Here is a 27839-nt window from a genome sequence, read left to right on the forward strand (position 1 = left end):
TTGGTGAGGCCTCAGCTGGAGTACTGTGTCCAGTTCTGGGCGCCACACTTTAGGAAAGATACAGACAAATTGGTGAGAGTCCATAGCAGAGGAACCTAAAAGATAAAAGGTTTAAAAAACCTGACCTATGAGGAAAGGTTAAAAAAAACAGGTATGTTTCGTCTTAAGAAAAAATGACCTGGGGGAGGACCTGATAGTCTTCAAATATGTTAAGGGCTGTTATAAAGAGGACTGTGATCAACTGGGTTCTCAATGGCCATGATATGTGGGACAAGTAATGGGCTTCATCTGCAGCAAGGACGATTTAGATCAAATATTAGGAAAAACTTTCTAACTACAAGGGCAGTTTAAAAGCTCTGGAAGAGGTTTCCAAGAGAGGTCGTGGAACCCCCATCACTGGAGGTTTTTAAAAACAGGTTGGCCAGACCCCTGTCAAGGATGGGCTATGTGGTCCTGCCACAGTGCAGGGGTTGGACTTTCTGAGCGCTCCAGGGCTCTTCCAGCCCCACATTTCTCTGATTCTGTCTGTCTCTCTCCTAGGGTCAGTCAGTTGTCGTCTGGGGGGCTCATTGCTCTATTTTATCACCTGGTCAGCTTCAACTTTTAACATTACCACACAGCTAATGCCGCCCTCCACCACAAAGTCTCCAATCCCGTCCTCCACCCACAGGCTCTCCCTAATGCCCTGCTTCCTTTCCCCTGCTTTCTCCCATACCCGCCCCTGCTCTCCCCGACAAGCCCTAGCCCCACGGCTTTGCCCTCCCCCCGAATCCCCCCAAAACATTACCCTCCTTCCTCCTGTGCCATGGTCGCCCCCTCCCTCTCACGCAGGCGGGCCGGCGGCGGGTCACATGGTGCGGGGGGAGGGAGCGCGGCCTGTGGGACCCGGATCCGCCGCCATGCCGCTGCCTGTACCCGGCTGCCCTCGGCTCGGCCAGGCCCTGGCCCTGCTCCTGCTGCTCCTGGGCCCGGCGCGGCCCATCTCCTTCCAGCTGCCGGGCAAGGCCCGCAAGTGCCTGCGCGAGGAGATCCACCGCGACACGCTGGTCACCGGCGAGTACGAGATCGGGGTCCCGCCGGGGGCGGCCAGCGGCCCGTCCGCCAATCTCAAGGTGCGGGGGGCGGCCGGGGCCCGGCCGGGCCGAGGGGCAGCCCCGACCCGTCCCCGTGGACAGAGTCTCGGCGGGGGAGCGGTTCCCCGGGTCAGGCCGGGCCTGCTCGGGTCGGGAAGCGGCGCGACTCGGCCCTAAGCTGAGCTCTGCGGGACCCACGGAAGGAAGTGCCCCCCCCCCCCCGCGACCCCATTGCCACAGCCACGCCGGGAGGGGACCAGGCACAGGGCCCATTGCGGTTCACTCTGTGCACATGGCATGGTGTTTTTTTTGGGGGGGGGGAATGTATCACAGCCATAGGGCCACGTTGAGGTTCACTATGTGCACATGGCATGTTGGGGGAGGGGTGTCACAGCCATAGGGCCACGTTGAGGTTCACTATGTGCACATGGCGTATTGGGGGGGATGTGTCACAGCCATAGGGCCACGTTGAGGTTCACTCTGTGCCATGGCACGCTGGGATGGAGGGGTCACAGCCATAGAGCCCCCCAGTGTGCCATGTGCACAGAGTGAACCCCAGTGTGGCTCTATGGCTGTGGCCCATCCCCCAGTGTGCCATGTGCATAGAGTGAACCCTGATGTGGATGTGTCACAGCCATGGAACCATGTCGAGAGAATGTGTCACAGCCATAGGGCCACACTGAGGTTCACTCAGTGCACATGGCCATACTGGGGAAAGGCTGAGAGCTTTAGGGGTTCAGTCTGCACATGGCACACTGGGGGGATGTGTCACAGCCATAGAGCCACGTTCAGGTTCACTCTGTACACATGGCACGCTGGGGGATGGGCCACAGCCACACTGGGGTTCACTCTGTGCACGTGGCACACTGGGGGATGGGTGACAGCCGTAGGGACATATCGAGGTTCACTCTGTGGAAATGGCACACTGGGAGGATTGGTCACAGCCACAGGGCCACGTGCAGCTTGATTTCTGTGCACTGGGGGGAGAGTGACAGCAACAGTGATGCTGGGGTTCACTCTTCACATTGCACAGTGGGAATACAGATGGGAAGAGGGTTACAGTAACAGGGCCACACCAGGGCTCGCTCTCTGCATGTGGCACAGTGTGGCGGTATTGAGGAGAAGGTCATGGAGATAGCATTATGTGGAGACTATTCCTTTCTTGCTGTTGCCAGGGGTGTTAGTGGCAGGTTTACTGAGGGGAGGGTGGCAGTTTGGCGCACTGGCGCTTGGAGGGCATTCCATGTGAGGAAGAAAGCACAGAAGTGGGAGCACAAGGAGGACGCGAGAGGACGTGAAAGGGTTGTTGGAGCTGAGGTTAAGGCCAAGCAGTGTGTGCACGAATAATACACATACACCATCCACGTGACAAACTGCCATTCTAATGCAGCTTTGACAGTCTTGCTTGCATCCCACCCAATAACATGTCCTCTCTGGTGGCCCCTTCTAACTTCACTGTCACCTCCCACCCACCCGAGCAGTGGTGTCACCTTGTGAATCAGTTTGTCAGAGACACGCTTCTTCTTAAATGTGGAATTTTCCCCCCTAATTGTCCCTGCCTGAGGTCCAGAAGGCTTGAGAATTTGTGATAAACGTAAGTACAATATCTTATGAATCCTCAGGGCCAGAAAAAGAAGCATTATCCCAGTGGAAAGGGAAGATTCCCAGCTTCACAGTGAGGGACACAACATCTGCCTTGAACCCAGGAAGGTCCCAGGATATCAGCCCTTATGCTACTTTTATGTCTAGAAAGGCTCTTTTACATCATTTTTAATTTTATTAAATCTTAGGCTATGTCTAGACTTAAACTGCTGGAACTGCACCGCTCTAGTACTTCCGTGTAGATGCTCACTACAGTGATGGGAGGGGTTCTCAAGTCGCTTTAATTAATCCACCTCCCTGAGAGGCGGTAGCAAGGTCCACAGTTCAGCTTAACTACGTCCCTCAGGGTTTTTCACACTCATGAGTGACTAGCTGGTTCAACCTCACTTTTTAGGGCTGGTCTACACTGGGGTGGGGGATTGATGTAAGATACACAACTTCAGCTACGGGAATAGCGTAGCTGAAGTCGACTTATCTTATTTCGACTTACCTCGGGTCCTCACGGTGCGGGATGGACGGCCACGGCTGCCCCATCGACTCCGCTACTGCCGCTCGCCCTGGTGGAGTTCTGGAATCGACGGGAGCGCGTTCGGGGATCGATATATCGCGTCTAGATGAGACGCGATATATCGATCCCCGATAGATCGATTACTACCCGCCGATTCGGCGGGTAGTCTGGACATACCCTTAGTGTAGATCTGGCCTAAGCTCGCTCTCCCTCTCTGCCTCAGCTCTGTACATTCATTGCATTCTGGATTCATTGTAAGAAGGATGGATACACAGTGGCTTAAGAACTCAAATATTTCTGCAGTTGTTTTTCTGATAACACATGGCATAAAGCTCATGGTGGTGTGGTGGGTTATAGAGCCCCGTACGAGCAGAGTTTGTGCTTTGCAGCCTTTTCAGAACTGTGCTCTCTCCTCTGTTCTCACTCAGTGATCCAGTGTCTCCTGGTTCTTTGCTTGCCCGTCCTTTGTTCATCTGATTCCATTTCCTCTTCTGAGACTTATGTCTGCCACAGAAAGCCAGGTCCCTGATGCAGCATTACTCTTGGGCCAGGGTTGCATTCTGGCTTTGCTGCCTTATGGGGCATTGAGGTTAGTATCACTGGCAGAGGGAAATGTGATTTATTTTATTAGAATGTTAAACAAGCTTGGTTTGAAAATCGTCCCCACCTCCTTCCAGCACTTCAGGCTTGGTAATAGTTTGTAGCATTTCTTGTCCCCTTCCCTTGTCATGCAGGACTGCTGTGGCCAACACTTGTGTTCTAAAGATGCTAGGTTTGGGCTCCTTTTCTATTGGGTGTGTTTGTGCAGTGGGGGCAGGGGGATTTGCTTAGGACAGGATGTCTCCAGGTGGCACCTTCCCCACAGCCTGGAAGATCAGGTTGTCAGAGCAGCCTCCCAGCACTAGGTCACCAGGGTGTAGGAAGTTGGTAGTTACTGTGTGTTGTATTGAAGATGGTTCCTGTCACCGAGCTGGGCCCTGTGTGTTTGTGAAATCCCAACACTAACAGTGGTACTCTCTGTTCCTGAGGAATCTGCACAATGCGCCAGCTGGCTGCAGAGTGGATGCTCTTGGGTGGATGACGTCCCGCTTGGGCCTGGTCACATGTGGCTGTCTCATTGTTTAAGCCGGCAGTGTGGGGAATTGATGGGCTGTTTGTCAAGACAGAGAACAATGCTTTGTCTGTAAGGGATGGCATTACTGTAAATAACGTTTGAACATTAAGAAGAATCCCTTTCGGGTTAGCCTGTCCTTCCACAAGAGTGTTGGCTGGGCTATAAGCTGCTTCCCCCTCACACCCAGCTTGATGGGTAATGTGTCTGGCTGAGTCTGAATAACGGGTATCCAATACCGATGGAAGCAGACAGCAGAGCTGCCACTGTCTAAAATGCTACTTCTGGGCACTCTGCTTCTTCTTAGCGTATGCGCAACGTGCCTCAGGTGGCACATCATCAGGATTCATCACCGAATTTGGTCCACTGGTCAGATCATTAGCTTCCCCGGCCCTGGCTGGCTACTGATGCGGGGAGTGCGATTTGAACGCTTATCCATCCCACCCCACCCCGGCATTCTGCTCCTAGTGTTAGAGACAAGGCAAAAAGGGGTCAGGCCTGTGTACCACACAACCTCTTCTGGGGAAAGATAGCACTCAGAGCTTTCCCCAGAGTACAGCAGTGAGAATCCCAGTCAACTTTTAAAGGCAGTACTCCAAATACAAGGGACCCTTTAAAGTAGGTCCTTTTCTTTGTTTCCTTCACCGGACTCCAATGTGCAGACTCAATACAGTATCATCCTGAATAATTTGAATTTGGTTAATCATAGTTGTTCTGTGAATGGTATGCAGGGTAGGCTAAGCAAGAAGCTGACCGAGTGTACCTTGTAATCTCTCTGCTGCTTGGATTAAGATGAAGCTCTGAATAGGAACTGCAGTACCAAAGCAGTGATTCACCTAGTCCAGCCTCCTGTCTCTGAAACTGACAAGTACCACATAGTTCCAAGGAAGGTGCAAAAAACCCCATAATAGACAATTATGAAATAACCTGCCCACAGAGGAAGTTTCTTCCTAACCTCCTGCCAGTTATGGCTTATACTCTTTAGCATGAGAGTTTATGTCCCTTATTATTTTTAACTTGTCTAATGAACCTGGTTGTTCTCATTATCCATATAAATATCTGAACCTCTTGTGAATCCTACTAAGCTCTTGGCCTCAATGATATTCTCTGGCAGGGAGTTAATTAGGTGTTGTGTTAATAGAAAAAGTATTTCCTTTCAGTTGTAAATATGTTGCCTTTCCATTTCATTGACTGTTTTGTGTGTCTTTGTTGTGTTTTCTTATCTCCTTTGTAAGTAGTCCCGAAGGTCTCAATGTCTTCATTTGGAATACTTTCTAGACCTCTCATCACCTCAGCACCCCTTTATTTCTGCTATGTCTTTTGAGATAGGGGGAATCATCATATCTGAATAGCATTCCACATAAGGGCATACCATTGCTTTATACAGTGATGTTAAAACCTTCACTATATCAGTTGGCATATTTGTTTGAAGCAACAGAGGGTCCTGTGGCACCTTTAAGACTAACAGAAAGGTGCCACAGGACCCTCTGTTGCTTTTTAGAGATTCAGACTAACACGGCTACCCCTCTCATATTTGTTTGCTGCTTCTTTTTTTTTTTTTTTTTTTTTTTTTTTTAGCACTGCTGCACACTGAGAAGAGGTTTTAGTTAAGCTGTACACGGTGATGTCTTTCCTGAGTGGCACCTGCCATTGTGCTGTCAATTAATGTAACTTTGTTAGAACCGTCTCTAGATTTGACTAATCTAAATAATTTTGTGATAGCGCACAAATTAGCAGTTACTCCTTCTACGTATATAGTCTGTCTGATCTGCAGTCCTGCCTCTGAGCTGTGCTGTGAAGTGCCACTTCTACAGACCTTGGCATCCAAACATTGCCCAGCTCAGGGCGTATTGGCATTTGGATCTAATGGTGCACATATGCCCCTTCTGCAGTTCTGCTGCTGGAGAGTCCGTTCTGTTTGTCCCTCGTTACCTCTCGCTGTAGGAGCCAGAGATTTCTGTGCTTTGCTAAGCATTGCTTTGGGAATTTACAATCCTAGCATGTAAGGAGAAACTAAGGAGGCAATGAACAAGGATTCAGGGAATTAGACAACTTAAATTAGTCTGTGTCCAGGATGTTTTAACTAAAAAACCAGTGAAATCAGATCTTAGAAGCCTGCTGTTTTTGCCAGCCTGGGGGAGGAGAGGAATTGAAATGGGGCAGATGGACGCAATCTGCAGCAAACCCTAAAGAGGGCCCAGGAAGAGCCTGTTAAGTTTGTCCATGTGTCATTGAGGGACTGTGCTCCTGCCTGCGACTGTGCTTGAGCCACTTCGCTGTCTGTCTCTCCTACAGATAACTGACTCAGCTGGACACATCCTCTACTCCAAGGAGGATGCCACTAAGGGCAAGTTCGCCTTCACCACTGAAGACTATGATATGTTCGAGGCTTGCTTCGAGAGCAAGCTCCCTGTGGGTGAGTGCAGAAAGCTGCTCCCAGCCCTCCCTCTTCCTTGCTCTTGGTGGAGTATGTTGGGTGAGGGGTCGGGGTGAAGCAATTTCAATGTCCAGTTTGCAAAGCACTTTGGGATTCTTCATGCTGAGAGGAATGGGCTCCTCTGGGATGAGGAGTTTCGTGTTACTGGTGCAGAACAGCTGTCGCTTGCATTAGGGTTGGGGGTGAAACGATCCTTGTGGCTCACCTGCAGAGCACTATGGGATGCTTCAGGCCCAGGCACAAGAGGAATGGGGTCACCGACAGGGAATTGTGATGGTGACTGTAGGAGCAGGTGGGCATCCCAGAAGTGCTGTTCCCATGCTGCCTCTCCTCACATCCCAATTCTGGCAGCACAGAGTAGGCTGATACCCTTTTGTCCTCCCCATTTGCCCACTTCTTCCTCCTCCTCTTTGGTGGTAGAGTGTGGTCCCTTTCTTGGGTGCACCCTGTGGCAGCAGCCCTGGGCTGGGCTGGGAGCCCCTTCCCAGAGTGGTTGCAGCACCCTGCGATAGTTGCCTGTGGTTGCACAGGGTGTCCCTTCCTTTGAGTGATCCTTTGACAGAGGGAAGAGGAAGTGAGCTGGACGTCAGTCCTGTCCTTGTGCTGTAGGGACAGTTGCCTAACGAGCACTGGGGCTGCCGTTTCCTGTGAGTGTGACGCATTTGCCACTCTCTCTGCTGAGTAGCTGGGATCAAGTTCAGAACAAACACCCTGAAAACCGCAGGCATGTGGGTTCCAACCCCAATCTGGGGAAGGCTGATCTGATTCCTGCTGTAGCCTTACTTCGACTTGGGGTGCTCACCTCTTCTCACAGTCTCTGCAATGGTTCCCCTTTTGTGATCCCATTCCTCTTATGCCTTATCCTACAGGATCCCAGAGAGCTTTGCGGACTGGCCATAGAGATTGCTTCACTCCCACCCCCGACCTAAATTCAGGCACTTTGGTGTAGGATGGAGGAACTGTTCTGCGCCAGGTTTAGGACTAGCTGAAATGGCAGACGCTAACCTAGCTTGGGATTTGGTCAGGCTGTAGGTTGTAAAACTCTGATTCTTGTGCAATGCTGAAGATCCTGTGCCATGTTGCATTAGAATCGGGGCGTTATAACCAAAATCCTGACCAAATTAGGGCTCTGATTTTACTTCTCATTCAAGAGATGGCTCCTCCAGGAGCACAGTCCCCCATCGCTTTGGAGGCTTGAATCTCTTGGAGTGGAAGGTCCTGGCTCCTCTGGAATGTCAGCTCTGGGGGAATTGATTGAATTTTGCTGAGCTAATTCAGTTGGATAATTCTCCCTGCAGCCCTGTTAAGGGGTTTCCTACTGGACCCCTTTGGCATCTGTGAGCAGAGCAGTCGCAGCTGGGGTTGCAGCCAGGGAGGAGCTCATCACTAGCAGAGCTGTGGCTTTCCTGGGAGGGCAAGCTGGGCAGCAGGAACTGTTGGTGGAGAAAACGCAGAGCCGTTGGGCCAGGTGGGTTCTGAACAACTAGGATTTCTCAACCGCCAGCCACAGAAATGGGGAAGAGGAAGTGAAAGGTGGCAGATCAGCTCCTTGTGCAGGGCCCCAGGATCTGGGACAGGGCAGCTTGCCAGACATGGGGATCTCTCCTAGCAACTCCTCTGAGTGTGGGTGGTGTACATCAGGCTGTTTCCCTCCTCCTTTATCCATTTGCCCTGCTCTGACAATTGCTGCGTTACAAGGCTCAGGTCAGAATTGCTATTAAGGCCAGTGTGGAGTACTAGCCACATTCCCCCCAGCAATAGAATAGCAGGAGCTAGATTCTCTGGGGGACTGGAGAATCACTTCACCACCAAAGCCTGGGGCAGCGCCTTCCCTCTCTGCCTGGCACCCCGCGTTAGGAGCACAGAGACCCTGTCTGTCTGGAGCAGCCTGTTCCCTTCCTACCTTCCTTTTGGGGAGAACAGACCTTTAACAGCTTCGTCTGAGAGACACAGGTTAACTTGCATGTTTCCCCTTTGAGCTGGCACATTAGTAGTTGTGTGGACCCCGGTGAAGTTGCCCCAAGCCCAGCTACTCTCTCCCCACTTCGGGGTAACTCCAGCAGCTCTTCTGAAGTGTCCTGTGAAAGGCCCCATCTTCACAAAGGGCTTTGCAGGACCTGGGCAGAGTGAATCAGGACTCCCAGTCTCTAAAACCCCAGGATCACTGATTTTGCTTCACGTCTTGACACCACCAATTCCTCAGCTGCAAGAGGGAGCAGGGAGTTTATTGAAGGTCCTTGGGACCCAATGGAAACCACCCTGGGCCCCAGGCCCAGCAGCCTCCCAGGGGATCACCATCTGGAAGCCCCTGAAAATGTTAACCCCTCACAGTGCCTGCTCCCCACCCCTATTGCACTCATCAGCTCTCTCACTCTTCCTGCTATTTGGTGACTCTCCCCTCATCTCATGCTTCAAGGTTTGTTGTCCTGTCCACCAGGCTTCTCGCTCTCCTCACCTCAGCCTGAGGGTTCCAAAACCCCACCCAAACTTCTGTAATTTACATAATATGCAAAAAATCCCCCACTGATCTGCGTGCGTTGAAGGCCCTTGTGTGGCTGTTGGCTGTAGCTCCCCACCCTCCCTCTCAGCCTCCAAATCTGTCTGCATGACATAAACAAAATGTGTGGCAAATTGCTGAAATGTGAAACCACCAGGGTTTGCTGCGTATCATGGTGTCACTGGCAGATTATAATGGTTTTTAATTCTGTTTTAAGGATCTTTCCTCTCTGTGTGAATTATATTGACCAGTTTTTTAAACAAGAACTAGACAAAAAAAATTTCCATCCTGTGCAATCATAAAGACCTTCCCCCCTCCCCAAATTTGAACCCCGGGCTTTCAGATCCACAGCAGAGACATCTCTCGCTTGAGCTAAAGGAATATATTATACTCAGTGTGGAACAGCCGCTAGAAGAGGGTGCAAGACACACACGTTGCCAGTGGGTTATACAACTTTTTTGTAGACAGCAGTAGAATGTTGGAGAGTAGGATTCGTGGATTTTGTTCTCAGCTCTGGGAGGGAAGTATTATCTAATGGTTAGAGCAGTGGTTGGTTAGAGGCAGGATAGCCAAACACCTAGCTTTGATGCATTCATTCTGAAAGCCTGTGTAGCTGAGGGGAATAAAGCTTGTGCCCTCTGTTATATTAGAGATCTGGGATATTTTCCCAGCTGTGCCTGAAGTGACCTTGTGTAACTCTGCATTTAACTTATTTGTAAATTGGGGGAATGATATGTGAGTATCTCCTAAGGAATCCTTGACTGTGCTTCCTGATAAGGACTCTGACGTGCATAATCAGTAGAGGTGAGATTAGAACTGGTGGTGTCCAGGCACCTTCCTTTAGGCTACAGGGTATTTGGATCTCTCATCTGCGAACACTTCCTAGTTGGGTGATGTGGTGGAACAGGCAGCATGATGTGGCTGAAATATGAGATGTCCTGGCAAATCCTGTATACTTGTGATCTTTTTCCCCTGCCCTCTCCCATATGTGGTAGTTGGCTGTAGCCCTGTATGCCTGTTGGCTTTAGGCTCCCCTGTTCTCCCCCAGCTTGTTTTTTGGCTGTCACCCTTCATATTTGCAATGACCTGCACCCTGGGGTGGCTGTTGTCTCTAACGCTTGCTCTACTCATGTGTGTCTCTAGCCTGTCTGCTGAGTGGAGGTGGCTGTGTCTCCTGCCTTGGGAAGCCCTATTCAAAGTCTGGGCACACTTTAACAGTCTTGGTGCCTGGCAGCGGCTTGTGTCCTGTGCGCTTAGTGCTCTTAGCTACAGCTTGTTCTCATTATCTCCGGGAGCCCTTCCATCAGCCAGGGTTCATTCAGAAGGTCCTGTGATTTTAAGCAGGACTGTGCTGCCTCTGCAGCTGGCTGGAGACTCGCTGGGGGAGGAGTGTTGTGAATCTCTCTCCAATGGGGGGCTTGGTGAGTTCCTGGCAGCCTGACAGCTGCACACAATGAATCCTTTCAATGCACTTCCAGGAACTGGGCGGATGCCGGACCAGCTCGTGATCCTGGACATGAAGCATGGAGTGGAAGCAAAGAACTATGAGGAGGTATGTTCCTTGCCTGCTGCCGGTACCTCAGACTCCTTCCTAGCAATCACGTGATGCTGTGTTTGGATCTGGGGCTTGCGATGGGAAACTGCTTTCCCAGCCGTGATGACAGCCTATCTGCAGCTGGGAGCTTCCATTAGCGTCTCATGTGGTAGAGATCTAAAAAAAACCCTGCTGCTCTAACTCTGAGTGGGCCGAGGCCCAAGAGGTAAGTTTCTCAGCCAGCCAGCATGACTTGGTTTTGGGGTTTAGGTATTGGAGTCAATAACAGGCTGACACCAGTAGTTTCTGCTGCCCCAACAGCAGGGGGCAATGCAAGGAAAAGGCAAAGCCTCCTAAATATGAAGCTTTATAATTTCCATTCACAGCCACGAGAGATGCTGATCCGCAGCCTCCCCGGAGGGGGCAGCTGCCTTTCCAGGGACAATTGCAGTGTTGGCTTGAAGTGCTGAGGCATGCTGAGCAGTATGCAGGGAGGAGGATTGTGCCTCGCTGTCCTTTCTGCAGGTGGGGCCCTGTTGTTGGGCCTGGACATGGGATACCAATTACCTGGGACAGTCACTAGCTGGTTTGGGGAGGGAGAGGGAAGTGAAGTTTGGTAGCTCTCTTGCAAATTGTTAACCAGGTTTTTTCTAAGCTTGTATTTTCTGGCTTCTGACCCCTGCAGGGCTGGTGCCTGGGAAGATCAGTCGTAAGCTGGGGAAAGCTCTTGTACGTGTTCAGTGGGAATAATAACTGAAAGCCACATGAAAGGATGTACCCGGGAAGCAGGAATGGTTCAGGGAGTAGAGTGGGCAGCAAATTAGGCAGGAGTTTGCAGTGTTAGATGGCAGCAAAAAGGGTCAGTGCAGTTCTGAGGTAGGTAGGTAAAGACCTCACATCCTGGAGCAGGGAGGGGACAGGCCCTCTCTGTGCTCTGGGCTGACTGCACTTGGGATACTACAGCCAGTTCTGGGCATCTAGCATCCGGATATTAACAAATTATACTGAGCTCAGAGAAGAGAAAATAGGGATTGGTGGTAAATGTGTCTAGGTGGGACTATAACAGGACTATAATTGTGTGTGTGTGTATTTGAAAGATTAAGTATTTTTCCCATTTTACAGATGAAGAGTGGAGGCACAGAGAGGGGAAGGGACTTTCCAAAGGTCATTTAGGAAGCCTGTAGCTGAGCCAAGAAAAGAATCTTGATCTCCCAAGTCTCAGCCTAGTACCTCAAGTAAAGACCATCCTTTTCCCTGCTGGGAAGTGAGTTAGGCCGTGAACCTGATGTGCAGAGCTGGGCCGAGGCAGCACCCACAGAGAAAGCTGAAGGAGTTGCTCTCCAAGAAGCTTTTTGTCAAGTTACCCTGCAGGCTCCCCTTCTTCCACAAGCAGAAGTCATTGCCCCTCCTTTCTGTCCATGGTGGACAGTGCTGACTCGCTTTATCTACCTACAGGTCAGGTTCTGCTCCCAGAGATTAGGCATCGAGAAATAGACTCAGGCTAAGAGTCTGCCCCAGTGTTTCCACCCCATGGTGTCTGCTAGGCAGAGTGTGGGTGGGCCGGCATTCCTAATCACTCCCACTGGCAAAGCTTAGCATTAAGGCGAGAGGGAGCCGTGCAACTGTCCTGTGTTTACTCAGTATACAGAATCCTCCTGCCACTCTGTGTCCCTCACTTGTTTTAGGAGAGTAACCAAAGGAAAAGAGACATGGAGAGGTGCTAGCAGCTGGAGTGGGCAGGGGAGAAGGCTCTTGCTCAGTCCACACAGTCAGGCTGAAATAGAACTTGAGGCAGCATTCCCATAATATTAGTAGGAGCGTTGTAAGCAAGACATGAGAAAAAAATATTCCACTTGACTAGCATTGCTATGGCCTCAGCTGGAGTATTGTATGCCGTTACGGGCACCACACTTCAGGAAAGATGTGGACGAATTGGAGAAGTCCAGAGAAGAGCAACAAAAATGATTAAAGGTCTAAAAAACATGATCTAAGAGGAAAGATTAAAAAATAAATGTTTTTGTTTAGTCTGGAGAAGAGAAGACTGAGGGGGACATAACAGTCTTCAAGTACATCAAAGATTGTTATAAAGAGGAGGGTGATAAATTGTTCTCCTTATCCACTGAGAACAGGACAAGAAATAACGAGCTTAAATTGCAGCAAGGGAGATTTAGATTAGACATTAGGAAAACTCTCTAACTGTAAGAGTAGCTAAACATTGAAACAAGTTACTTAGCGATGCTGTGGAATCCCCATCATTGGTGGCCTTTAAGAATAGGTTAGACAAATACCTGTCACGGATGGTCTAGGTAGCACTTAGTCCTACCATGAGTGCAGGGGACTGGACTAGAAGACCTATTGAGGTCCCTTCCAGTCCTACAATTCTAATATGTGAAAACAGGACCTCCAGACATGGGAAACTCCCTGATTCAGTAGCTCCTATGCCCTATTGACTTTCCTTGGCCCAGAGAAAGGGCCAGTGAAGAAGCTGGGTGTCCAGTACCTACACACATTTCTGGGGCCCCTTCTGCAGAAGAGGTCTTTCCTTTCTTGGCACTGCACATTACCTCCAAGTATTCACAACATAAGGAGATGAAGGGCTCGGTCATAGCTGGCAGAGGAAGGATTGCCCCCTAGTGTACAGTCTGTGAATTACATAGAGCTGGATTCAAAGGACTGTGCTACTGCCCCTCATGTTGAAATATGCTGCCAATCGAGGCCTTCTGCAGAACTTCAGCTTTCAGTATCCCTCTAAGTGTGAATCAAATTAAATTCTTACCCCAAAGACAAGTGGCTGATTAAGTCTTAGGGGGAGAGAGAAGGATGGATGGGCAGGGGTGGGGTCGTTCAGACAGATGCAAGTTCCTGTTATAGATGGGTAGCACCAGTGTAAAAAGTGATTGGCATTGGTGTGGCTTACCCCAATTTCAAACCAGTAAGCTGCACCTGTACAAGTCATTTTCACAGCACAACTAGGTAGGAGTTTGCACCAGTGTAACTGCGCCATTGCAAAAATCCCACGGTAGACAAGCCCTCAGAACATCCATGCTTGTTAATAATGGAATAGTGGCATGATGGCGGACAGGTGAGTGCCCTGGAAGCCCTGGGTATATTTGCAGCGGATTAACAGATCTCCCTTTAGTGCAGCTAAAGGAGACCTGTTAACCCCCTTCAGTCCTGCAAGTATGCAAAGGGGTGTTCAGGGCTTGGCCCAGTGAGAAGCTTAGGCTTTTCCCAGCAGAGCCTTCCCATTCGCCATCCTTCAGTTCTGGATGTGGAGAGCAACATCTTAGAGGAAGTCATCTTGAGACTCTCTCACTTCTAGACTTGTTTCATCAGGTGCCTGACCAGAGATTTAGTCACTGAGGGTATGTTTACACTGCAGTAAAAAACCTGTGGCACTCGGTCTCAGAGCCTGGGTCAGTTGTCTCAGGGCTCAGACTGCGGGGCTAAAAACTGCAGTGGAGAGGTTCATGCTTGGACTGGAGCCGGGGCTCTGAGACTCACCTTCCTTGTGGGGTTTTAGAGCTCGGGCTCTAGCCTGAGCTTGAAACTCTCCATTGCAATTTTTAGCCCCGCAGCCCGTGCCAGAGTCAATTAACCAGGGCTCTTGGCGCCTGGTGCAGCAGGTTTTTTATTGCAGTGTAAACGTACCCAAAGCTACTAGGAAAAGTTGTGTGCTATGGGCCCCTGTATGGGAAGGGGATTAATTGAGGAGGTGGCGGCATGGTATGCGTAAAGCCCTTTACTGAAATGATCAATTAGCTAATATTAGTCTGATTCTAAATATCTTTTTAAATCCATTCTCTCTTGCTGCTACTTTTTTTTAAAGTCACTGTTTATAGAATCCCCAGGTTTGAGCTCCCCCCGTTGGCTGCACAAAAAACAGCTTGAGCAGAATACTCTGTGCTGTCTATTTTACTCCTGGGGGAATTCTGCACCTCTGCGCAAGCACAGAATTATTGTTCCCTGCAGATTTTACTTTCTTCCTGCAGAGTAGTTAATTCATGAACCCGTTCCAGGCAGCGGTCCTACATGGGTGCATCTGGTTTGGGCATCGGGAGCAGCTGGGGGAGACACAAAACACTGCTTCAGGGGGCTGGGTGTGAGTGCAAGACTTTGTCCCTCTTGCTTGGTATCGTGGTGTGCCCAGAGTGAGGGAGTGGCAGGGCTGAGGATGCCCCAGCCAGTGGCTCCTACCATGTATTGGGGTCCAGTTGGGCTGGAGGGGAGAGAAAGGACTTCCCCTTCCCTTGCATGGGCCTTCCTGGAGCCAGGGTTGGGTCAGACCCACCTCCAGGGCATCCAGAAAAAAAAAAAAAAAAAACCACACCCACACACACACCTTCCCACCAAGACCCACCCTTCTGCATCCAGACTCCCACCCCAGACTATCCCCTGCTGAGCCCCTCGCACTTGAACCCCCCACCCGCCTGCACCACCCCGCTGAGCCCTCTGCACCCAGACCTCCACCCTACTGAGCCTCACTCCCCCAGCACTTGGACCTCCCTGCTGAGCTCCCTGCTCCCCACTCCCAGACATTCCTTGCTGAGCCCCAACCACCTTCACCCCTCCCCCCCCCGAATCCTATTCTCCCTGCACCTGGAACCCCCAAGTCCCTGTGTATCCAGATTGCACCTGGACCCCCCCCCCCCCATTGAGCCACCCACACTCAGATTGCTCCCCACAGAACACTCTGACCCCACACCTGGCTCCCCCACACTAACCCTTCCACACTTGGCTCCTGGCAGGCTGAGCCTGCTTGCCCCACACCTGGATTGTGGGGGCAGATCTGGGTGTCCATAAGAGAGTGTCCCTCTCGCTTGCTAATGCATGCACCTGGCCCAGAGGGACAGGGCCCTGGGGTGGGGCAGGCCTGGCCCTTGTGTTATGTTAGGGTGCAGCCCCACTGCCAAGTCCATGTCCCAAATGGGGCGCGAGTGGCAGGGTGATCCCCTACCTCTGCAGCCAGTGGGGTGCGCTCCCCACTGCCATGCTGTAGCCTCCACTCCCATTGCACTTCTAATCTATTGTCTTCATTTCTAGTCCAGTGATTGTACAATGACATGCTGAGTACTATGCTAGATATTAGCTATGCCATTCACTAACTCCCCAGTCTGGCAAAGCATTTGTTTCAATGGGGATACTCACGCTGTGCAGTGTTCATCACACAGTGACTCAGTTACTTGCAGAAACAAATAGTATTCATGAGGGAATTCTGTGCCAAAAAATCAAGAATTCTGCAAAATTCTGCATATTTTATTTGTCAAAATAACACAATATAATCACGCCATTTTCAATTATTTTGGTAATGTATTTCAAAATACCTCTCAGCAAGTATGTCTCTAACAATACAGACAACAAAAAAGATTCACGGACATTTGTTTGACTAATCGATTCCTTACTAGGCATATTAGCACATCTGTATGGCTCCACAGAGCAGATGGCAATACTAATAATGGTGAATTCGGGGCAGGAACCTGTTTTACTGCTACACTAGGGTGGATAATTTAAATGTAGCCCAATGGCAAGAAATGTAATCTGCTCTCAAGCCAGAGCTGGTTGATTTAAATCACTGATTTTAATCATGTTTTGCAGTTTTACTTTTTAGTTATTTTCCTAAAGAAAGGTTGATTCTCATTGATTGATAACCATTAGAACATGTTTGTTTTCCAATAAATATAGACTTTACACTAAATTTGGTACTTCTTTTTGCTAATCAGGAAGGATACATTGTATTTATACATGGGTTTAAGCAATTATTATATAGCTGAAATTACATTTATTTGGATTCTTGATTTTTACATTTTTATTATGTTAGAAAATGAATGATGCATTTCTGATTTCCTAGATGATGATTAATTTTTTATTTCTAATTTCTGTCCAGCTTTATTTGGATAAAAATTCAAATTCAGTTAAAAATGCACAGACAGTATTTTTTTTTTTATTTAACTAAAAATATTTTAAATGTGCTGAATACATAAGAAAAAAGTTTATCAAGTTATGTGTTGCATTTAAATCTAGCGTATATACTCGATCATAAGCCGGTTCATTTATAAGCCAACCCCCCCAAGATGGATAAGTAAAAATGGAAAATGTTTATGACCCGTTCATAAGCCGACACTGTAATTCAGGGGTCAGCAAACTTTGGCTCTCGGGCCATCAGGATAAGCCGCTGGTGGGCCGAGGTGGTTTGTTTACCTCGAGTGTCCGCGGGCACGAAGGTAAACCTAAGTAAACAAAGTGTCCCGGTGCGCCAGCTGCTTACCCTGACGGGCCGGGACAGCAACTGGTGGGGAAATTTTTATGGGGGGAGAAGCTGGGGGTCAGGGGAGTAACCCCTGTGACCACCCCCCACATGACCCCACCCCTAGTCCAGGACCCCCACACTCTCCCCATCCATCCCTTCCTACCTTATCTGGGAAGGGCCAGGGGAGGATGTCTCTGACCTGGCTGGAGCTGCTCCGGCAGGCTGGGCAGCGCAGCAGCAGCCTGCTCTGGTGGGCTGGGCTGGGCGGCGTGGCCACAGCATGTTCCAGCGGGCTGGGCCGGGCGGCGCGGCCACAGCATGTTCCAGCGGGCTGGGCCGGGCGGCGCGGCCACAGCATGTTCCAGCGGGCTGGGCCGGGCGGCGCGGCCACAGCATGTTTCAGCGGGCTGGGCCGGGCGGCGCGGCCACAGCATGTTTCAGCGGGCTGGGCTGGGCCGGGCGGCGCGGCCACAGCATGTTCCAGCGGGCTGGGCCGGGCCGGGCGGCGCGGCCACAGCATGTTCCAGTGGGCTGGGCTGGGCCGGGCGGCGCGGCCACAGCCTACTCTGGGGGACGGGGCCGAGCGGCACGGCTGCAGCCTGCCAGCCCCGGAGTTGCAGCTGCTTCGGAGGCTGGGGGAGAGCAGCGTGGCCAGAAGCGGAGAGACTCTGGTCCCGCCTCTTCCCTTCTGTCTCTGCTGGCTGTGCTGCTTCTCCTTGCTCCCTCTGTTGGGGGGAGGGGCTGTGTCCCACCTCTCCCTCTCTATACCCGTTCATAAGCCGACCCCCGTCTCTGGTGCTTCCCTTTTTTACTAAAAAAATTCGGCTTATGAACGAGTATATACGGTAACTAATTTGTTAAACAAAGGCAGATGAAATTCAACAAAATGGCAGATGAAATTCAATATTGATAAATGCAAAGTAATGCACATTGGAAAACATAATCCTAACTATACATATACAATGATGGGGTGTAATTTAGCTGTTACCACTCAAGAAAGAGATTTTGGAGTCATTGTGGATAGTTCTCTGAAATCATCCACTCAATATGCAGCAGCAGTCAAAAAAGGGAACAGAATATTGGGAATCATCAAGAAAGGGATATATAATAAGACTGAAAATATCATATTGCCTCTATATAAATCCATGGTACGCCCACACCTTGAACACTGCATGCAGATGTGGTTGCCCCATCTCAAAAAAGATATATTGGAATTGGAAAAGGTTCAGAAAAGAGCAACAAAAATGATTAGGGGTATGGAACGGCTTCCGTATGAGGGGAGATTAACAAGATTGGGACTTTTCAGCTTGGAAAAGAGGCGACTAAGGGGGGATATGATAGAGGTCCATAAAATCATGAGTGGTAAAGAGAAATTAAATAAGGAAGTGTTATTTACTCCTTCTCATAATACAAGAACAAGGGGCCACCAAATTAAATTAATATGTAGCAGGTTTAAAACAAACACAAGAAAGTATTTTTTCATGCAACACACTGTCAACCTCTGGAACTCCTTGCCCAGAGGGTGTTGTGAAGGCCAATACTATAATGTGGTTCAAAAGGGAGCTAGATAGATTCATGGAAGATAGGTCCATCAATGGCTATTAGCCTGGATGGGCAGGAATGGTGTCCCTAGCCTCTGTTTGCCAGAAGCTGGGATTGGGTGACAGGGCATGGATCACTTGATGATAACCTGTCTGTTCATTCCTTTTGGGGCACCTGCCATTGGCCACTGTCAGAGGACAGGATACTGGCTTGATGGACCTTTGGTCTGACCCAGTATGGCCGTTCTTATGTAAGGAAATATCTGTAGTTAATAAATTGAGGTGATTTTTTTCTGGTCACCGTGTCTTTCAGGATTTTAGAACTAGTAGATCTCACCTCTCATGCCTATAGATGAAAGAGGGGAAACTAGTTTTTCTGCTCTTTTGACTCCTATTGGTTTCTTAACTTTTAATGAGTTAGTCATTCACCTGAACTAGGTGAATGAACTGAAATGAAGAAAATATTCTCTCTGCACCTGCAGAAGAGGCTACTGCCGTCAAAAGCTGACTCCAGGTGCTTAGCCAGTAACTTCAATAAGTTCAGTGGTTTGATTTTTTTTTAAAAAGTTGGCACCAGACATATTACTTAATATTATTTATTTAATTTAAATTATTTTAATAGATTATAATAACTTCAGGCCTTAATATAGGTTATCATAATTTATAATTTAATTTTAAATAGCTGTATTTTTAAAAATAAACCTGTATTTACTTTTTTTTAAATCAGATTTAAATTTTAAAAATCTGAATTTTTTTATTTAAAAAAAATAAACAATTTTTTATCCACCCCTGTTCCCAGCAGCCCCCGTCTATGTCATGTTCACATATTTTGTGTGCTCGTGTTTATGCCTTAGATTTAAATGCAATGTAGTCAAGTTATGGTGCTTCTGGGAAGGGGAATTTAGAACTTTCTGACTTGGTGTGTTTACATTTTCAACCCTGAAGTTGTTGCAGTACCAGAGTGGGCTTTGTAACTGAATTTCCTGTGTCTTTTTTTTCCCTCTACCTTTCCTGTGGCATGTGGGGAGGGCCTAAGTGCAGGCCTTTGGCATGGAGTTATCACACCACCCACACAAGAACATGTAACTTTTCTTGTAACTTTCAGCCACGTGGCAGACTCCACCAGCCCAAACCCCAGAAACCAATTCTGAATGAACGAGAACTAGGGAGAGTCAGAAGGGAATGTGTTTAAATACGTGCATGCATGAGCACGCATTCTATGTTCCTGCTGTGAGCAGGAGCAGCTATAGATGTCTTGCTAGGAGTGGGTGGGGTAGATGGAGTAACAGTGTGGAGAACCTCGCTGTTTTGGAGTTACCTGTGGTTTTCTGGCCTGCAGAGGGCACTGTCCTAAGGTAGAGATGCCCCAGATCTGGGCCATGTGGGGATGAATAATGGGCTCAGGCTGGTTGCCTAGGCCCATGTAAGAGCTGCTGCTTCTAGCTCAGTGACTCACTGATTATCCCCTTAACAGATTGCTAAAGTGGAGAAGTTGAAGCCCCTGGAAGTGGAACTGCGGCGCCTGGAGGACCTCTCTGAGTCCATTGTCAATGACTTTGCTTACATGAAGAAGCGAGAGGAGGAGATGCGGGACACCAATGGTAAGAGTTCATATACTCCCAGGGAGGACTGCAGCTGTAAGATCTATATTCTCACTACGTCTGGGTTAATGGGACAGAATTTGGAGATTAGGCAATTACAGCTGTCACTGTCTGTTCTGTACACTGTCAAGAGACCTTTAAACTTCTGGGAGGGGGACTCTCAACCAGCCCTTTCTAGAAGTCAATTCCTTTCCTCCCACACAATGCTCATGATTCTGCCATGGGAAAATAGCCTCATGTTGGTGCTGCATCTGCTCAGCCCCCAGTTCCCTCCTCCTCACCTTCAGATCTCCTGAAATTTCACCATTGAAGTTCTGCAGGGCTGAGGGAAGATGATTTCTGGGAGACCTTCCCCTCAAGAGGATCCTCTATCCTGACTCTGGGCATCAGAGCTTCTTTGTATTGGTTTGTCTGTTTCAGAGTCGACCAACATCCGGGTCCTGTACTTCAGCATCTTCTCCATGTTCTGTCTCATCGGACTGGCCACCTGGCAGGTCTTCTATCTGCGTCGCTTCTTCAAGGCCAAGAAGCTGATTGAGTAAAGGGGTAATTCCCCTTCCCCTCCTCTCAAACCCAGCTGGACACCGCTGGGACCCAGCCATGGCCCTCCAGAGCCATCTTGCAGATGATACATGCTGAGTGGAGGTTTTCTTCAGGAACTGTCCCTTAAGAGGGGAGGGGAGTATAAGCACTGGAGACTACAAAGGGGCTTCTGACCTCCTGGTGGGGGCGGGGGAGGTTGTGGTGGGTTTGGGGACTCCTAAGGCAGTGATGAAATAAAATTTGTTTCTGTGACAGCTGCAGTTGGTTTTGCACGCTGTCTTTTCTCCTTTTATATTCTAAGCTTGGTGTCTCCCATCTGTCTGTGACCATTGCGTTACTCTGAGCCACTTGAACCGGCTACGCTCATTAGGTGCCATGCAGCTAGAATTTGGGGAGGGGGGAACTCCGAAGTTCTGGAACCCAACCCTATGCAAACAGAGCTTGGTGCAAAGTGACAGGGGTTGCAGTGCTAGCAGGGAGGGGGCACTGAATTTTAGCCTCTGTCATAGACCTTGGTGTTTCTCCCTGTGGGAGCTGGAATCTTTGCGATGATGGGTCAATGCATTCAGGCAGATAAGAGTTGGGTTTGAAGGATGGGGAGCTAACAGGCTCTGCAAGATGTTGCTGAGCCTGAAGAGAAACCTGCCTGACTCAAACAAGCTGTTGAGAGTCAGCCCCACCCTGTCCCCACATGTTTGTCTTGGATTTGCTTCTCTTTCTGAAACGATGCAGCAGTTCCCTGAAAGCGCTGTGGTCACTTAGGGACCTTTGTGTGGAGGCAGAAGGCCTTGCTCAGATTCAGATTTGCAGTGCATGCTTGGGCCCGTCTTTGGAATGGGAGCATGGTAGGTTGGGAACTTTGTGAGGCCCTCTTCTCATCTGACTCTGCTAGAGTTAATGCCAAGTGTAGCTGGCTGGACCTTCATTCCCTGTACATGACATGCCCTGCTTTGTGTTCTGGGGATGTGTGGGGCGCCCTACAGGCTGGCATTCAGAGGAGCCGAGGGAGTGCAGATGAAGTGGAGTACAGTACACAATGGGAACACGGATGTGCCCCTTCTGAGGGTCTCTGAGTTGACGAGCGCATGTGACAATGGCAGAAATGTCTTGGGGACTCCCCTAAACTGGTGAGAGTAGCTGTGCTGTATGTAGTGAGAGGCCCTCTGTAGTCCTACTGCCTCTAGCACGGTGTTGGATTAAACAGGCCAGGTAGGTTCATTTCCTGGACTTATCCCACAAGGGTTTCTGGGCAGAATGCTGAAAATTCTTTCATCTTCCCTTAGAGCAAAATGACCATCAGGGCCTAGCCCCTGGTCACACACCCCTCGTCCTTCCAGCCCAGAGGTCTCCCTGCCATTCAGACAAAGCAGCATTTGTGTTTTCTGAAATTATTTTGTGAAATGTTTTTCTAGTCTGAATTTATCCTTCTGCTATTAAAAAAAAAAGCCCAGAGGCAGCCAGGAAGGAAGAGGAGAAAATTGAAAGCAAGACCCTCCATTGTCTTCTAAATCCATTAGACAAGTCGGAGTTTTGTATCATTTGTCCTGAAATCTTGTATCTTTTTAGGCTTTTTGCTCTTTCCTCACTAGCCCTCCTCCCCCTTCCCCACCTACAAGATCCTGACCTCGTTAGTTCTACCTGCAAGTGCCCAAGCTGCTTTTAATTTCTGCTTTTTTAACAGCTCTGTTCAGAACCCAGGGCCCACCTGCTTTATCCCTTTAAGCACTGGGAAGCTGTTACAACACCACAGCAGCGATGTCTCAGGATGGGACTGAGCTAGAAGAGATAGTTACAGGTAATTTAGCTTCCCACAGTCTGAAGCCTGTAGCAGATCTGCTAAGGCTTAAAAAAGGTGAGAATGAAAAGAATGTTTGGAGGCGCTTCTCCTGTCTCTGCTTTTGCTCTCCCCTTTGCTAAGTTGGCACACTGAGATCTCTTACATAAATGAGGTTGTGAGGCTAGCATTACACCCGGGTGACTGTTGCTCTGTAGTCACATTGAAGTTGCTCAGCTTCTGTCTCTGCTCTTAGCTCTTGTGGTATGGGGACTGGGGAACAGACATGGGGAACTTGTATAGAATTGCCTGTAATTACTGGTCTGGGGATTTTGTCATTTTTCTCAAATAAAGTTTCCTTTGGAAAAATAACCCTCCTGAATTGTGTGACTCTTGTCCTTTTCAGGCCATATTCCCACTAACTTCTTCTCCTTGCACTCCTGACTGCAGGCATGCTAACCAGGGAAATCTCAGCACTTAAAGGAGATTTGTAATTTCCTCCACTCTAACCTCAGTAACTGCTTGTAAATTAAATTTGTCTAAAGAATGTAAGTGAATTCTGGACTGCTGAAAGGAGTCATGTTGATAGGCCTGGAGATTGCAGGCCTTCAGTTTGCAGAACAGGTACAGCACAGGCATCAGCAGGACAAACAGCACTCACACTGACCTAGAAGGACCACCTCTAACAGGGAGAGTGTCTCTGGTTCATTAAATCCTTGCCTTCTCTACTAACTATGCCATCTGATCATGTAGGGGCCATCTTTTGTGAAGCAACTGGACTGAGACCATCAAATGATTTCACCAAATAACTCTCAGCTGGTAACTGACATGGGCTGGTGCTCTGGAGATGAAAGGCTCCGTATCTCATTGTCGCTTCCCCGTGACATACAGTCCAAGTTAATTCCTATTCATTAAGAGAAATGGGGTGACTTTAGGTCTGTTCTACAGAGGGAACTTTAAATCTCAAACATGGGTTTGCCCCATGTGAGTGACAAATATGCACTGAATGGAGTGACTACTAGGCAATTTCCTTATTGTATGCAGGCAGTGTCCCCTGTTGTGCTCCTGTACCTCTTGCTGGGAGACGCTGGAACTGTAGTACTGGAAGCGAGCACCCCTTCCTGCATCATTTCTCCAGGTGCCCCATATGGTGAGATGGGTAATTGCTAACTCCCCTCATGACCTATGCTGCTGCATCATTCTTTAGAACATCCCTGGCATTGCAGGAGTAGAGGAAAGGATTTCAGACTAGTGTTTTCAGGAGAGCTTCCATTCTCTCCAGTTAAGAGTTGTTGCAGCCAAAAAAATCCATACTTCTATGGCAGCTTACTTTCTGGTGTGCATACTACAGACATCTCCAGAAGAGTTGGCTCCAGGTGACCTAGTCTAGGACCTCTCATCCTGTATTCTTGCAACCATATTTGTTATATTTATACAGTGCCTGGCACAATGGGGCTCACGCCTGTGGCTGCTATTGGAATAATAACTCTCGGTAGACAGCACTGCCATTCAACATTTCAGGAAGGGAAATTCTCAGCCCTGTCAGATGAGGTGTGTAGTCTCTCTGCATACATTTAAGTATATAATCACTAGATAGAGCTGTTCTCTCATCTGGATAGTTTGGATTTGGGTCTGGATCTCCTCAAAGTTCTTAGGGAGTTGATGTGGTTTGTTATTTCTGTTCCATGTCTGAGCAATGGGCTGAAGCTGAGCTATTCAGATAATTGGGTCTTGGCCCATCTCTACTTGTGACAAACACATCACCAGTAGATGTAATTATTGAAGCAAACTGGATCAGACACACTGCCAGGCATCTTCCACCCACCCATTCTAATTGAACATGACTAACAATTACTACATTATTTAGACAGTACATAAACATTTTACCTAGAACTGCTTTAACTCAGATATAGCCTCATATATTCCATCTCTCTTCCTATGTCAGGGCAAATTCTATGCTCCGTACAGAATACCTACTGCAGCTGCTCTATTTGTTGTTATGAAATTAACATCCTACACCATATCACACCTCTCCCAGAAGACATCAAAATGTGTAACAAATAACCACAATGTGGAACACCTGTGTTTTGTTGTGTGCTGTGCCATAACTGATGGTAGATAATGTTTTTTAACTAAAACATGTTAAAGACATTTTCTTGCTGTGTGAATCAAATAAACCAATCTGTTAGAGACAAGGGTAGTAGGTCCCTACCTGGGCGTCTCATGGAAAGATAAGGGTTTGCAAAAAGAGGGATCGTCCCTGCCAAGGTTCCCCAAATTCACTTAATGTTGGTGGACTCCCCTTCCCAATTCACTTGGTTTAGGCTGGCCCTACCTTTAGCTTCCTTTGTTACTGCCTCCACCAGCACTTGCCTTCCTGAGGCCCACAAGGCCCTCAGGCTCTGCTCCTCTCTCCCTCTACCCTTAATGAGCAGAGAGAAGCCTCTGAGAGTGGGAACTTAACTGCCCTGGAGCTAATAGTTGCTGTTGGGGAAGGAGGGCATGCAAACTTGGGACTGATGCATCTTTCACAGGAGGGGAGCAGGGAGTAAAAAGGAGAGCATGGCGCCTATTAGCCTGTGAAGAGCACAGCAGTTCAGGTCCTGCTTTGCTCTCTGCCTTTTCCCCTCCGCCTCCCTCTGTAAAAATGTATCATCATACCCAGTTGCTCTCCCCCTTCTGCCTACCCAAAAACAACCATGGGCATCCTTCTGGGCTTGTTTCCTTAGAGGCCTCTCTCTCCCTGTCACGTTATTGATTTGAACTGGGACCGTATGGAACATGGTTGCAACCAAAGTCCTGTAGTGGCACCAAATCTTGTATAAAGGGGGGTCAAATGAGGTGTCTAAGACAAGGTTATGGTTTGCTGGTTATAATTATGCTGTCTATATGTGTGTATCAATTTTGTAGTTGAAGTTATGAATATTGGCTCTATACTGTCAGTATTTCAAACTTATGCTATGCTTCTGGGAAACTTCCCAGACAAGTTGGTGTTAGCTCTGCCTAGCCTGCTTGATGGCCCATTAAGGACCATCAGCTATACAACTGACCCATTGAGAGAAGGCAAATATGCCTTGCAACTCAGCAAAGTATGCAGGGACTGGCCCATGTAACTCCAGACTCCATTTTGCTGTAATTTTCCACAGTAAGGACAATGGGATGTTCTTACACCTGGAAAAGACTATAAAAGGCTGATGCCTCTCCTCCATCTTGTCTTCAATCCTGCTTCATACCTCTGGAGGGACTTTGCTATGAATGGAAGCTCTACACAAAAGACTGATGACCAATCCCAGCTGTGGATGTACTCCAGTAACTTGATTTTGAACCTGCAGTTTATTTCATCACTGCTACAAGCCTGAACCAAGAACTTTGCCATTACTGTATGTAATTGATTCCATTTAACCAATTCTAGCTCTCATCTCTATCTTTTTCCTTTTATGAATAAACCTTTAGAATTTAGTTCTAAAGGATTGGCAACAGCGTGATTTGTGGGTAAGATCTGATTTGTCTATTGACCTGGGTCTGGGGCTTGATCCTTTGGGATCAGGAGAACCTTTTTTCTTTTATTGGGGTATTGGTTTTCATAACCATTTGTCCCCATAACGAGTGGCACTGGTGGTGATACTGGGAAACTGGAGTGTCTAAGGGAATTGCTTGTGTGACTTGTGGTTAGCCAGTGGGGTGAGACCAAAGTCCTCTTAGTCTGGCTGGTTTGGTTTGCCTTAGAGGTGGAAAAACCCCAGCCTTGGGCTGTAACTGCCCTGTTTAAGCAATTTGTCCTGAATTGGCACTTTCAGTTGGGTCCCGCCAGAACAGCATCGTTACACTCCCCCTTAGAGGGGAGATGGAAAGGGGAGAAGGGGGGCAAAAAGCAAAACGCACTGTAGAAGCATGGGATACTTGAGTTCCCTGCCATACCAAAAATATTAAACTGGTATTAGTCACCTAGCACAGAAAGAACGAGTAATGAGAAAAAAGGATCAATGTATGTATGATATTTGGATGGTTTAATATGAATTTTCATATTATAACTGGACATTATAGTGAGAGGCAAATTAGAAATACCTAAAGATGACATCCTATATCTGCACTACAGTGACAGATTATCTCCATACTTTGTTTTATTAACTAACATATGTGGCATATAGCTTAAGCAATACTTAGGTTATCTTGCAACCTTAACTTTGAGCTAAAGATTTTAGCTGAAAATTTCCTTTTGGAGGATGGGGAGAGGGAGAGAGAGGAAGAAAGAAGCAGAAGATACTTTAGGAGCTTAAGCTGATTTCAGTTATAAAGTTATATGTGGATAAAACTTTGGGTCAGAAAGAGACTTCAGATGAATTATTTTCAGTGTGTAAAGGGGTATGTGTCTAAGTCTTTATGTACTGAAAAGAATTCAGTGTATAAATTTTGATGCAATTGTAAACTCTTCAGAGCATGGTTGATGTCCTCCTGTGTGCTTGTAGAATGGTAGAGTGATACCAGTTGGGGTCGTTGGGTGCTACCACTATACAAATAATAAATAAAAAGAATAAATGTGAATAAAACCTCCTGCTGAAAAGGCCTCTTGGATTTCTGCACTGTTTGCTAATTCCACATAGATGGGTTGTAGATGTTAAAAGCGCCTATATATTCCTGCTAAATTTACAATTTCTACTTGGATTCCTGTGACTGCTAGATATACTTTAGCCAAACATAAGTTATTGTGCTCAATACAGTGGTAACTGGGTGAAATGTAATGGCCTGTGTTATACAGGAGGTCAGACTAGATGATGTAATAGTACTTTGTGGACTTAACCTCTATGAGCCTATGAAATACTGGACCTAAACCTTTGTGTTGGAGGGTCTTAGCTTTTCCCTCATTTTAAGTGGACATTCCTTTCTTCAGGTACAATGTAATGTGCTGCTCCTAGTGAATCCAGTACATGCAGTAGTTTCTGTACACGAAGTGAAAGGCATGGAGCTTTAACCTGCACCAGTCTCAAATCCTGGTAGATGGTGAGGACTCAACATTTCAAATTTTATTTTGGCTGAGGATATTTGTGGCAGCTTACGGGGAGGAAGACCAACCACCTTGCAGTTGATTGTCTTTTGTACAAAATATTATCTGTGTGAGTCTTCATACACAAGTATTTTTTATTGCATAAGGGTAGAGGCTTGTCTGTATAATGTACGTGATTAAAGATGTCATTACATAACTTACACATTAAGCCATTCTGATCATCATGCGGCCTGCCTGGTTTCCCACCTTCACTATCTAAACTGACGTCTGAAGTCCAAGGACTTTGCTCTTTACATCAGCTCTGCTGCCAGCAGCGCTGCTAAGCTAACCATGGACAGATACAGAGCAAAAATGCTCTGCATAGGCTTG

At 48.1% G+C, this 27839-nt stretch overlaps 1 protein-coding gene across 1 annotated transcript; it reads left to right on the plus strand.

The window, feature by feature from the left end:
* Nucleotides 1-805: 805 nt before the first annotated feature.
* Nucleotides 806-20948, plus strand: TMED10 (transmembrane p24 trafficking protein 10). Its single transcript, XM_065402996.1, is given in 6 exon segments — nt 806-838; nt 840-1112; nt 6590-6710; nt 10707-10780; nt 20025-20151; nt 20572-20948. Coding segments are annotated over 6 exon segments (750 nt in total). The 3' UTR covers nt 20694-20948.
* Nucleotides 20949-27839: the final 6891 nt, after the last annotated feature.

The sequence above is a fragment of the Emys orbicularis genome, chromosome 4 (genome assembly GCF_028017835.1).
Source record: "Emys orbicularis isolate rEmyOrb1 chromosome 4, rEmyOrb1.hap1, whole genome shotgun sequence".
In the NCBI taxonomy this organism is placed as follows: Eukaryota; Metazoa; Chordata; order Testudines; family Emydidae; genus Emys; species Emys orbicularis.